This window comes from Cervus elaphus, chromosome 19 (assembly GCF_910594005.1).
Source record: "Cervus elaphus chromosome 19, mCerEla1.1, whole genome shotgun sequence".
Taxonomy (NCBI): Eukaryota; Metazoa; Chordata; class Mammalia; order Artiodactyla; family Cervidae; genus Cervus; species Cervus elaphus.
In genome coordinates, this window is record NC_057833.1 from 22,986,394 (window position 1) to 22,998,079 (window position 11,686).

Genomic DNA, 11,686 nt, shown 5'->3' on the forward strand with positions numbered 1-11,686 from the left:
TTGTTTTTAAGTCACTCTCTCCTTTGAGCAATAGGAGATCACAAGCCTCCTGATTAAACAGTTGTAGCTCACGACTGAAGCAACTTAGCAGGGCAGCAACAGCAGCAGCAGCTCTCAAACCTACAGCATCCTCTTCAGCAATCACATGCTCAGAACCAGCCTAGACTTCTGACATGACAAGGAGCCCCACGACAGAAGCCTTCATGCTTGGCTTTTGGACTCCCCTCTTCTACCCCATGGCTTCCCCGGTGGCTCAGAGGGTAAAGCGTCTGCCTGCAATGCAGGAGACCTGGGTTTGATCCCTGGGTTGGGAAGATCCCCTGGAGAAGGAAATGGTAACGCACTCTAGTACCCTTGCCTGGAAAATCCCATGCACAGAGGAGCCTGGTAGGCTACAGTCCATGGGGTCGCAAAGAGACACGACTGAGCGACTTCACTTGTTTTTCTTTCTTTCTTCTACCCCATTTCTTATCCCAGGGCAAAAATCACAACAATACTGTGAATAGGGAGGAACAAAGTGACCTGGTGCAGACTTAGTCACCAAAACTACCTGGAGCCCAACTCCAAATCCCTCCTTTTTGTTCAAGGGCTCCCTAAGGTCACCCACAAATGCTCCCCAGCGGCCACGGTGGTCCTTCTGTGACCCTTTCGTGCACCCTGCCCCCTCACCCGCACTCAGGGACCACCCATGCTCTATGCCCATCCCTTCCTTGCTATGCCCTCCTCCCCGCCAGGGCTGCTGCCCTGTCATCACCCTCCTGATGTCATGTTGTCTTGTCCCGGCCACCCTTCTGCCGGGCTCCACCTGTCACTGCTCTGCCCCTTGGAGCCTCCTGCTCTCCAGTTCCACCATTTGTCACCAACAGACTGTATTTCATGAGCCATCTCCTTCTTTTTACAGGAAGGTGACACCACGCGCCTGGTAGGTTGGACTGGAAGGTGAGATGAGCAGCATTGGCAGAGACCTGTCCAACACTCTGACACCAGGGTCTGCCCAGGGATCATGTGCATGAATTCCTTGCCCATCAGGTTCCCTCAACCCAGTCACTCACATGAGGATCTTCATCTCTGGTCCAGCTTCGGCCCTACTAGCAATGTATCCATCCATCTATCTGTGCATGCATGCGTGCATGTATGTTAAGTCCCTTCCGTCGTGCCCGACTCTTTGAGAGTCTATGGACTGGAGCCCACCAGGCTCCTCTATCCATGGAATTCTCTAGACAAGAATACTGGAGTGACTTGCTGTGCCCTCCTCCAAGGGATCTTCCCTACCCAGGGATCGAACTTGCATCTCTTGTGTCTCCTACATTGGCAGGTGGATTCTTCACCACCTGGGAAGCACATCCAACTATCCATTATTCAGTAAATACAATGAAGCAGGCAATTTCAGGAACTGTGGATACAGCAAGTACAAGACAGACAAGGCCCCAGACCCTTAGAAGCCTATTTTTCAGTGAGCTGAAATAGACAAGAAGCAAGAGTACAAACAATAAAATTTTAGAGAGTTATGTGTTTTTGAAGAAATTAAGATTGCACAGAGAACAAGAGGAGGGTGATCCAATACTATAGATCAGAATTACAGAAGGTCCCTTGGAGGAAGTGACATTTAAATAGACACCTGCAGTGGTGCAAAGATCCTGGCAAATGGCTCCAGCCAGGGGACCAGCACTGCCAAGGCCCTCAGGCAGGAAGGAACTTTGCCTGCTCAGAATGAGACATTGTGAGTGAGTGATGGGGAGCGTGGTATGGGTAAGAGGGGAGAGGCTGGTGAAAGGCTCTACATGCCAGGTGCAGAGGAGTCTGTGTGCTGAGGGAAAGCAACCCCCTCATCCAAGCTGCTCTGTGGACAGTGGACTAAAGTCAGGAGGCTGTGAAAGAGTAGAGGAGAGTGGTGTGTGTTTAGGGGACCGTGCGGGGATGGGGAAGGGAACAGACACAGAATAAATTTTTAATGTAGAGACAACAGGATTGTTTTAGGAACATGCAGTTCTGGAGGTTGGAGGTCTGACATGGGCCTCTGGGGCTAAAATCGAGTGGTCTACAGGGATATTTTCTGGAGGTTCTGAGGCAGCTGTTTCTTGGCCTTTTTCCAACTTCTAGAGGCTGCCTGTCTCTTCCATATTCAATGTCAGTGCTCGCTTCACTCTGACTTCTGCTCTTGTTGTCACATCTCCTCTGACCCTCTTGCCTCCATCTTGTATTTTAAGGACCCTGGTGTTTACTTTGGTGTTACTTTACTTTAAGGACCCTGGTGTTTACTAGAAAATCCAAGATAAACTCCCCACCTTGAGATTCTTAACTTTTTCACATCCACTCGGTCCCTCTTGTCAAATGAGGCCACATAGTCCCAGGTTCTGGGGATTAGAATGTGGACACCTTTGAGGGGGCCATGATTCTGCCCACCACACTCACCAGAGATTTTTTTTTTTCTCTTGCTGCTTGGTTTATTGTGCCCGTTAGCTATTTCTAGAGCTCTGGCATTCTTTCAGTTAGTTGTTCAGGCCTTCCTTCCCCCTTCCTTTGTTGGACAATCACCTGTGCACTCACTGTGTGCTAAAGGTTCTTCCAGGTGTTGTGGAGAGTGAGCTAGGTATCCACACTGTACCCTCAGGGAGCTTACAGTCGGCCTTCCTGGGTAGACTTGTCACTGGTCTGATTAAAGCGAGCTGGACGGCATGAGAGGACACTGCAGATGAGAAAGATACTTCAAAAGGCAGTCACACTTCCAAAGAACTTGCCACCTCTGCTGAGTTTCTGCCATGGGAGTCATTAAAACATGGTCTAAGACTCAGGAAGAAACACCAATAAAGTCACCAAACATGAAGAGAGCTAACAACGAAGTGGCGGGGTGGGCGAGATCTGAAGACCTGACTCTTCCTGAGTGGGCACCGCTCCCACACTCACCCAAACGTTCTTCTCTGACCTCGGGCCCCACCCCTCCCATTGCAGCTTTCTGGAAAACATCTAAGGCCTTTCTTGGCAAAGGTTCCCACAAATCAGTCTCAGGAAATACCTGATGAAACACTTGGCCCCCAAAGAGTTCTTATGTCTTAAAGATACATACTGAAATATTTATAGATGAAATGATACCAAGTTGGGGGTTTGCTTCTGAACAAACATGTGGGAGGAAGTGGGTGCGTAGAGATGAAACAGGTGTGGCCATGAGTTAACCATTGTTGAAGGTGGGTGACGGGAACATGGGGGTTCATGATACTCTTCTATTTTTTTTTTTTTCATGTTTAAAATTTTCCATAATAAGAAAAGTTAAGGGGAGAAAAGGCCCACAGTTTACCTTATGTCATTGAAACAAACTTAACTTTTGGATGTATTTTACTGCCTAAATAATTGCCTAGACTTAAAAAATAAATAAACACAGGCAAATGAATATTTGACAAACAGTCATTTTGTATGGCGTCTGAAGTCACAGAAGGGAAGAGAAAGTACTAGACATCTTGCCTGCTGCTTGTAACAGTTAACAGCCCTGTCCCCCAGGAAAGAAACACATAAAACTCTGGAACATTATTCAGTAATTGGATTCAAAGGGCTAAAGATATCATCTGGGAAAAGATAGTTTAACTTGATTAAGAGATAATTGCAGTTCTTTATAATGGAGTTGATGAACTGGCTTGACCTGTCTCAGAATTTTTAAATATTAATTTCCAGGCAACATATTAGCATTGTAATCCCTCTAAATCATGAAACTGTACAAGTCGGAGAAAAACAACTGTGATTTTGATAGAACTGTCTTTGGAACATCTCCACCTTCCTTTTCAGCACTTCTGTGAGGCAGTGTCATATACTGGAAAGTTCACAGGCTCTGGAGCCAACTAAGTTGACTTGACTTCCATCTCACACCTGCTGTGACTTTGGGCAAGTTATACAAGCTCTTGGGACCTCAGTTTCCTCATCTATAAAATGGGCCTAATAACCTCTACTCAGCAGGAATGCTGTGAGGATTATGGATAATGTGTGTAAAACCCCTCTCTTATCACAGACATTCAATTAATGGAGGCTTATTGTATTTGTAACTGCAGATTCCACTGTAGCCCACTCCACATCTTCCAATATAGTGCCTAACATATAGAATGCAGTGAACGTTTGTTGAATTACTCTAAACCTTGAGAAGGTAAGTGGAGTTAATGGGAGGAAATATTAAGGCTATACCAGAATCTTCCCTTCGCAGGCCACTCATCCTCAGGAGAGCTTCTCCACCTAATTGCTCAAACCAGTAAATACAGACCCATTCATACCTCACACTTTCTCTCCCTTACATCTAGTCAGTCACCAACTTCCATCTACTTGAGTTCCCAGTTATCACTAGAATCTATTCAGTTCCTTCAAATCCTACTGCTACCACCTTAGTTCAAGACTGTCTTCTTTTTCACCTGGAGTGTAGCAAAGTCAGGTCCCCTCACCACTGTTCTTAATCCTTTCTCTTTTATATATATTTTAAGGCTGTGTGGGGTCTTCGTTGTGGCATGCACGATCTTCAGTCTTGGTGGAGGCATGTGAGCTCTTTAGCTGTGGCATGTGGGATCTAGTTCCCTGACCAGGGATTGAACCCAAGCTTCCTGCATTGGGAGCACAGAGTCTTAGCCACTGGACCATCAGGGAACTCCCTTAATCCTTTCTCTGCATTGTAACTGGAGGGATTTCTTTTTTTATTACAGAAAAATGTAAATATTCAAAAAATACAGTATAATAAACTTCCATGTACTCATCACACAGTTTCAACAATAATCAATGAATGGTGAATTTTGTTTCATATATACTCCACCTACTTTCTCCAATGTTCTTAGGTTATTTGAAGGAATTGCAGAAAGCATAGCTTCTGGGGGGGACCTTTTTATGCATTCAGAATGAAATTCTAAATCTTTTAATGGCTTGCCATGATCTGATCCCTGCTGACTCCACCAACCACAGACCACAATTTGCTATTTGCCCTCCCCAGATTCAGTCAGACCAGCCTTCTCTCGGTTCCTCCAACATTTTATGTTGTCTCTTTACAATCCTGAGACCTTCAGACTGGGCTAGAGTCAGTGACCAGAAAGCCTATCCTTTATCCTCTTTGACCCACTTTGCTCAGCTTCAGCTACTCCTGCTCTGCGCTCACCCTGCACATCACTTTTCTAAGGGGCCCCCAGACAAGGGCTCAGTGCCGCCCGTCAGTCCCCTGTGCTTCTCCTTCAATTATACATAAGTAGTCATGCAAAGGTGTCTTCCCTGTTAAAAATAAACTCTGGGCCTAAGAGTTATGTCTGCCTTATTCCATGATGAGGCCACCAGCATACAATCCCTTCCTTTCAGGAAGCACTTAATAAATATTTGTTGAATGAGGTCCCCAAGAAAGGTAAAGACAAAACCCACATGAACTTCATGCTATAAATTGCTTACAGAACAGTGTCCTAAACGTTTTACAACCTTAAGAACAATGCTCAGACCTTCAGTTGGAAGTGTATTTTGTTATATTCAATGTGACTTCTTTTAAAAATTATAAGCTGCATTATGCTAGACCCTGAGGATTCAAAGTGAATAAATACATGGATCTTCAGAGGCTTCCTGTAGCTCAGTGCATGAAGAATCCACCGGCGATGCAGGAGACACAAGTTCGATCCCTGGGTCAGGAAGATCCCCTGGAGGAGGAAATGGCAATCCACTCTAGTATTCTTGCCTGGAGAATTCCATGGACAGAGACTGATGGGCTACAGTCCATGGGGTCGCAAAGACTCAGACATGACTGAGCGACTAAACTATCACCACCCACTCGGTTTCAGAGAGCTGAGACTAGTGGGAAAGACAGTCATTTAACTAAACAAAAATTGTTAATTTCTCATGTTTTATATATAGGAACTAGAATATTTACTTAGACAATCTGTAAAGCATTAAACAACTAAGGAAAACAGGAATTTGCTTTAAAAACAACAACTACCATTTACTGGGTCCTTACTTTGGGCAGGTAAGGTATCCAGCATATTTCACACATTATTTCATTTAATCCCTTTGAGATATGCCTTATTATCCCCATTTTACAGATGTATCTTAAAAACTACCAAGGCATTAAAAACTTAGATAACTTTCAGTCTGCCAGGATTTGAAACTGGAAAGTCTAACTTCAGAGGGAGCACCCCTGTACTATTCTGGGGCTGAATGTTGCTGCAGGAAAAATATCAATACAATAAAAAACACTTTCCAGAGAAAATACTCGAGGAGATAATAGCTGAAAACTTCCCTAAAATGGGGAAGGAAATAGCCACCCAAGTCCAAGAAACCCAGAGAGTCCCAAACAGGATAAACCCAAGGTGAAACACCCCAAGACACATATTAATCAAATTAACAAAGATCAAACACAAAGAACAAATATTAAAAGCAGCAAGGGAGAAACAACAAATAACACACAAAGGGATTCCCATAAGGATAACAGCTGATCTATCAATAGAAACCCTCCAGGCCAGAAGGGAATGGCAGGACATACTGAAAGTAATGAAAGAGAATAACCTACAACCTAGATTACTGTACCCAGCAAGGATCTCATTCAGATATGAAGGAGAATTCAAAAGCTTTACAGACAAGCAAAAGCTGAGAGAATTCAGCACCACCAAACAAGCTCTTCAACAAATGCTAAAGGATCTTCTCTAGACAGGAAATGCAAAAAGGTTGTATAAACGTGAACCCAAAACAACAAAGTAAATGGCAACGGGACCACACCTATCAATAATTACCTTAAATGTAAATGGGTTGAATGCCCCAACCAAAAGACAAAGATTGGCTGAATGAATACAAAAACAAGACCCCTGTATATGCTGTCTACAAGAGACCCACCTCAAAACAAGAGACACATACAGACTAAAAGTGAAGGGCTGGAAAAAAATATTTCACGCAAACGGAGACCAAAAGAAAGCAGGAGTCGCAATACTCATATCAGATAAAATAGACTTTCAAATAAAGGATGTGAAAAGAGACAAAGAAGGACACTACATAATGATCAAAGGATCAATCCAAGAAGAAGATATAACAATTATAAATATATATGCACCCAACATAGGAGCACCACAATATGAATGGCAAACGCTAACGAGTATGAAAGAGGAAATTAATAGTAACACAATAATAGTGAGAGACTTTAATACCCCACTCACAACTATGGATAGATCAACTAAACAGAAAATTAACAAGGAAACACAAACCTTAAATGACACAATGGACCAGCTAGACCTAATTGATATCTATAGGACATTTCACCCCAAAACAATCAACTTCATCTTTTTCTCAAGTGCACATGGAACCTTCTCCAGAATAGATCACATCCTGGGCCATAAATCTGGTCTTGGAAAATTGAAATCATTCCAGTCATCTTTTCTGACCACAGTGCAGTAAGATTAGATCTCAATTACAGGAAAAAAATTGTTAAAAATTTAAACATATGGAGGCTAAATAACACGCTTCTGAATAACCAACAAATCATAGAAGAAATCAAAATATGCATAGAAATGAATGAAAATGAAAACACAACAACCCCAAACCTATGGGACACTGCAAAAGCAGTGCTAAGGGGAAGGTTCATAGCATTACAGGCTTACATCAAGAAACAAGAAAAAAGCCAAATAAATAACCTAACTCTACACCTAAAGCAATTAGAGAAGGAAGAAATGAAGAACCCCAGGGTTAGTAGAAGGAAAGAAATCTTAAAAATTAGGACAGAAATAAATGCAAAAGAAACTAAAGAGACCATAGCAAAAATCAACAAAGCTAAAAGCTGGTTTTTTGAAAAAATAAACAAAATTGACAAACCATTAGCAAGACTCATTAAGAAACAAAGAAAGAAGAACCAAATTAACAAAATTAGAAATGAAAATGGAGAGATCACAACAGACAACACTGAACTACAAAGGATCATAAGAGACTACTACCAGCAGCTCTATGCCAATAAAATGGAAAACTTGGAAGAAATGGACAAGTTCTTAGAAAAGTATAACTTTCCAAAACTGAACCAGGAAGAAATAGAAGATCTTAACAGACCCATCACAAGCAAGGAAATCGAAACTGTAATCAGAAATCTTCCAGCAAACAAAAGCCCAGGACCAGATGGCTTCACAGCTGCATTCTACCAAAAACTTAGAGAAGAGCTAACACCTATCTTACTCAAACTCTTCCAGAAAATTGCAGAAGAAGGTAAACTTCCAAACTCATTCTATGAGGCCACCATCACCCTAATTCCAAAACCAGACAAAGATGCCACAAAAAAAGAAAACTACAGGCCAATATCACTGATGAACATAGATGCAAAAATCCTCACCAAATTTTAGCAAACAGAATCCAACAACATATTTAAAAAACCATACACCAAGACCAAGTGGGCTTTATCCCCGGAATGCAAGGATTCTTCAATATCCGCAAATCAATCAATGTAATACACCACATTAACAAATTGAAAGATAAAAACCATATGATTATCTCAATAAATGCAGAGAAAGCCTTTGACAAAATTCAACACTCATTTATGATTAAAACTCTCCAGAAAGCAGGAATAGAAGGAACATACCTCAACATAATAAAAGCTATATATGACAAACCCACAGCAAGCGTTACCCTCAATGGTGAAAAATTGAAAGCATTTCCCCTGAAATCAGGAACAAGACAAGGGTGCCCACTCTCACCACTACTATTCAACATAGTTTTGGAAGTTTTGGCCACAGCAATCGGAGCAGAAAAAGAAGTAAAAAGAATCCAGATAGGAAAAGAAGAAGTGAAACTCTCGCTGTTTGCAGATGACATGATCCTCTACATAGAAAGCCCTAAAGACTCTACCAGAAAATTACTACAGCTAATCAATGAATATAGTAAAGTTTCAGGATATAAAATTAACACACAGAAATCCCTTGCATTCCTATACACTAACAATGAGAAAACAGAAAGAGAAATTAAGGAAACAATACCATTCACCATTGCAACAAAAAGAATAAAATACTTGGGAGTATATCTACCTAAAGAAACAAAGGACCTATACATAGAAAACTGTAAAACACTGATGAAAGAAATCAAAGAGGACACAAACAGATGGAGAAACATACCGTGTTCATGGATTGGAAGAATCAATATTGTCAAAATGGCTATTCTACCCAAAGCAATCTATAGATTCAATGCAATCCCTATCAAGCTACCAACGGTATTTTTCACAGAACTAGAACAAAGAATTTCACAATTTGTATGGAAATACTAAAAACCTCAAATAGCCAAAATAATCTTGAGAAAGACGAATGGAACTGGAGGAATCAACCTGCCTGACTTCAGACTCTACTACAAAGCCACAGTCATCAAGACAGTATGGTACTGGCACAAAGACGGAAATATAGATCAGTGGAACAGAATAGGAAGCCCAGAGATAAATCCACGAACTTATGGACACCTTATCTTCAACAAAGGAGGCAAGGATATACAATGGAAAAAAGACAACCTCTTTAACAAGTGGTGCTGGGAAAACTGGTCAACCACTTGTAAAAGAATGAAACTAGAACACTTTCTAACACCATACACAAAAATAAACTCAAAATGGATTAAAGATCTAAATGTCAGACCAGAAACTATAAAACTCCTAGAGGAGAACATAGGCAAAACACTCTCCGACATAATTCACAGCAAGATCCTCTATGACCCACCTCCCAGAATATTGGAAATAAAAGCAAAACTAAACAAATGGGACCTAATGAAACTTAAAAGCTTTTGCACAACAAAGGAAACTATAAGTAAGGTGAAGAGACAGCCCTCAGATTAGGAGAAAATAGTAGCAAATGAAGAAACAGACAAAGGATTAATCTCAAAAATATACAAGTAACTCCTGCAGCTCAACTCCAGAAAAATAAATGACCCAATCAAAAAATGGGCCGATATTGAACTCGAGTTGGAAGAGGCGAGTCCGGTCTCAAAATGGAGGGTCACGATCCCAAGGAACCAGAGCAGTTGAGAAAGCTGTTTATCGGTGGTCTGAGCTTTGAAACTACAGATGATAGCTTAAGAGAACATTTTGAGAAATGGGGCACACTTACAGATTGTGTGGTGATGAGAGACCCCCAAACAAAGCATTCCCGGGGCTTTGGTTTTGTGACTTACTCTTGTGTTGAAGAAGTGGATGCAGCAATGTGTGCTCGACCACACAAGGTTGATGGGCGTGTAGTGGAACCAAAGAGAGCTGTTTCTAGAGAGGATTCTGTAAAGCCTGGTGCCCATCTAACAGTGAAGAAAATTTTTGTTGGTGGTATTAAAGAAGATACAGAAGAATATAATTTGAGAGACTACTTTGAAAAGTATGGCAAGATTGAAACCATAGAAGTTATGGAAGACAGGCAGAGTGGAAAAAAGAGAGGATTTGCTTTTGTAACTTTTGATGATCATGATACAGTTGATAAAATTGTTGTTCAGAAATACCACACTATTAATGGGCATAATTGTGAAGTGAAAAAGGCCCTTTCTAAACAAGAGATGCAATCTGCTGGATCACAAAGAGGTCGTGGAGGTGGATCTGGCAACTTTATGGGTCGTGGCGGAAACTTTGGAGGTGGTGGAGGTAACTTTGGCCGTGGTGGAAACTTTGGTGGAAGAGGAGGCTATGGTGGTGGAGGTGGTGGCAGCCGAGGGAGTTATGGAGGAGGTGATGGTGGATACAATGGATTTGGAGGTGATGGTGGCAACTATGGCGGTGGTCCTGGTTATAGTAGTAGAGGAGGTTACGGTGGTGGTGGACCAGGATATGGAAACCAAGGTGGTGGATATGGTGGCGGTGGTGGAGGATATGATGGTTACAATGAAGGAGGAAATTTTGGAGGTAACTATGGTGGTGGTGGAAACTATAATGATTTTGGAAATTATAGTGGACAACAGCAATCAAATTATGGACCCATGAAAGGGGGTAGTTTTGGTGGAAGAAGCTCGGGCAGTCCCTATGGTGGTGGTTATGGATCTGGTGGTGGAAGTGGTGGATATGGTAGCAGAAGGTTCTAAAAACTCAGAAGAAAAGGGCTACAGTTCTTAGCAGGAGAGAGAGCGAGGAGTTGTCAGGAAAGCTGCAGGTTACTTTGAGACAGTCGTCCCAAATGCGTTAGAGGAACTGTAAAAATCTGCCACAGAAGGAACGATGATCCATAGTCAGAAAAGTTACTGCAGCTTAAACAGGAAACCCTTCTTGTTCAGGACTGTCATAGCCACAGTTTGCAAAAAGTGCAGCTATTGATTAATGCAATGTAGTGTCAATTAGATGTACATTCCTGAGGTCTTTTATCTGTTGTAGCTTTGTCTTTTTCTTTTTCTTTTCATTACATCAGGTATATTGCCCTGTAAATTGTGGTAGTGGTACCAGGAATAAAAAATTAAGGAATTTTTAACTTTTCAAAAAAAAAAAAAAAAATGGGCCAAAGAACTAAACAGACATTTCTCCAAAGAAGACATACAGATGGCTAACAAACACATGAAAAGATGCTCAACATCACTTATTATCAGAGAAATGCAAATCAAAACCACAATGAGGTACCATTACACGCCAGTCAGGATGGCTGCTATCCAAAAGTCTACAAGCAATAAATGCTGGAGAGGGTGTGGAGAAAAGGGAACCCTCTTACACTGTTGGTGGGAATGCAAACCAGTACAGCCACTATGGAGAACAGTGTGGAGATTTCTTAAAAAACTGGAAATAGAACTG

At 41.8% G+C, this 11,686-nt stretch overlaps 1 protein-coding gene across 1 annotated transcript; it reads left to right on the top strand.

Annotated features, from left to right (window-relative positions):
• The first annotated feature begins 9,887 nt into the window (after positions 1-9,887).
• On the top strand, positions 9,888-11,338 carry LOC122675961 (heterogeneous nuclear ribonucleoprotein A3-like). Its single transcript, XM_043875192.1, has one exon. It carries the CDS (start codon positions 9,922-9,924, stop codon positions 10,990-10,992), a length of 1,071 nt encoding a protein of 356 aa, XP_043731127.1. The 5' UTR covers positions 9,888-9,921; the 3' UTR covers positions 10,993-11,338.
• Positions 11,339-11,686: the final 348 nt, after the last annotated feature.

Bases quoted from the DNA above. Each gene is read 5' to 3' on its own strand.
- LOC122675961 (XM_043875192.1), top strand. From the start codon at position 9,922: ATGGAGGGTCACGATCCCAAGGAACCAGAGCAGTTGAGAAAGCTGTTT.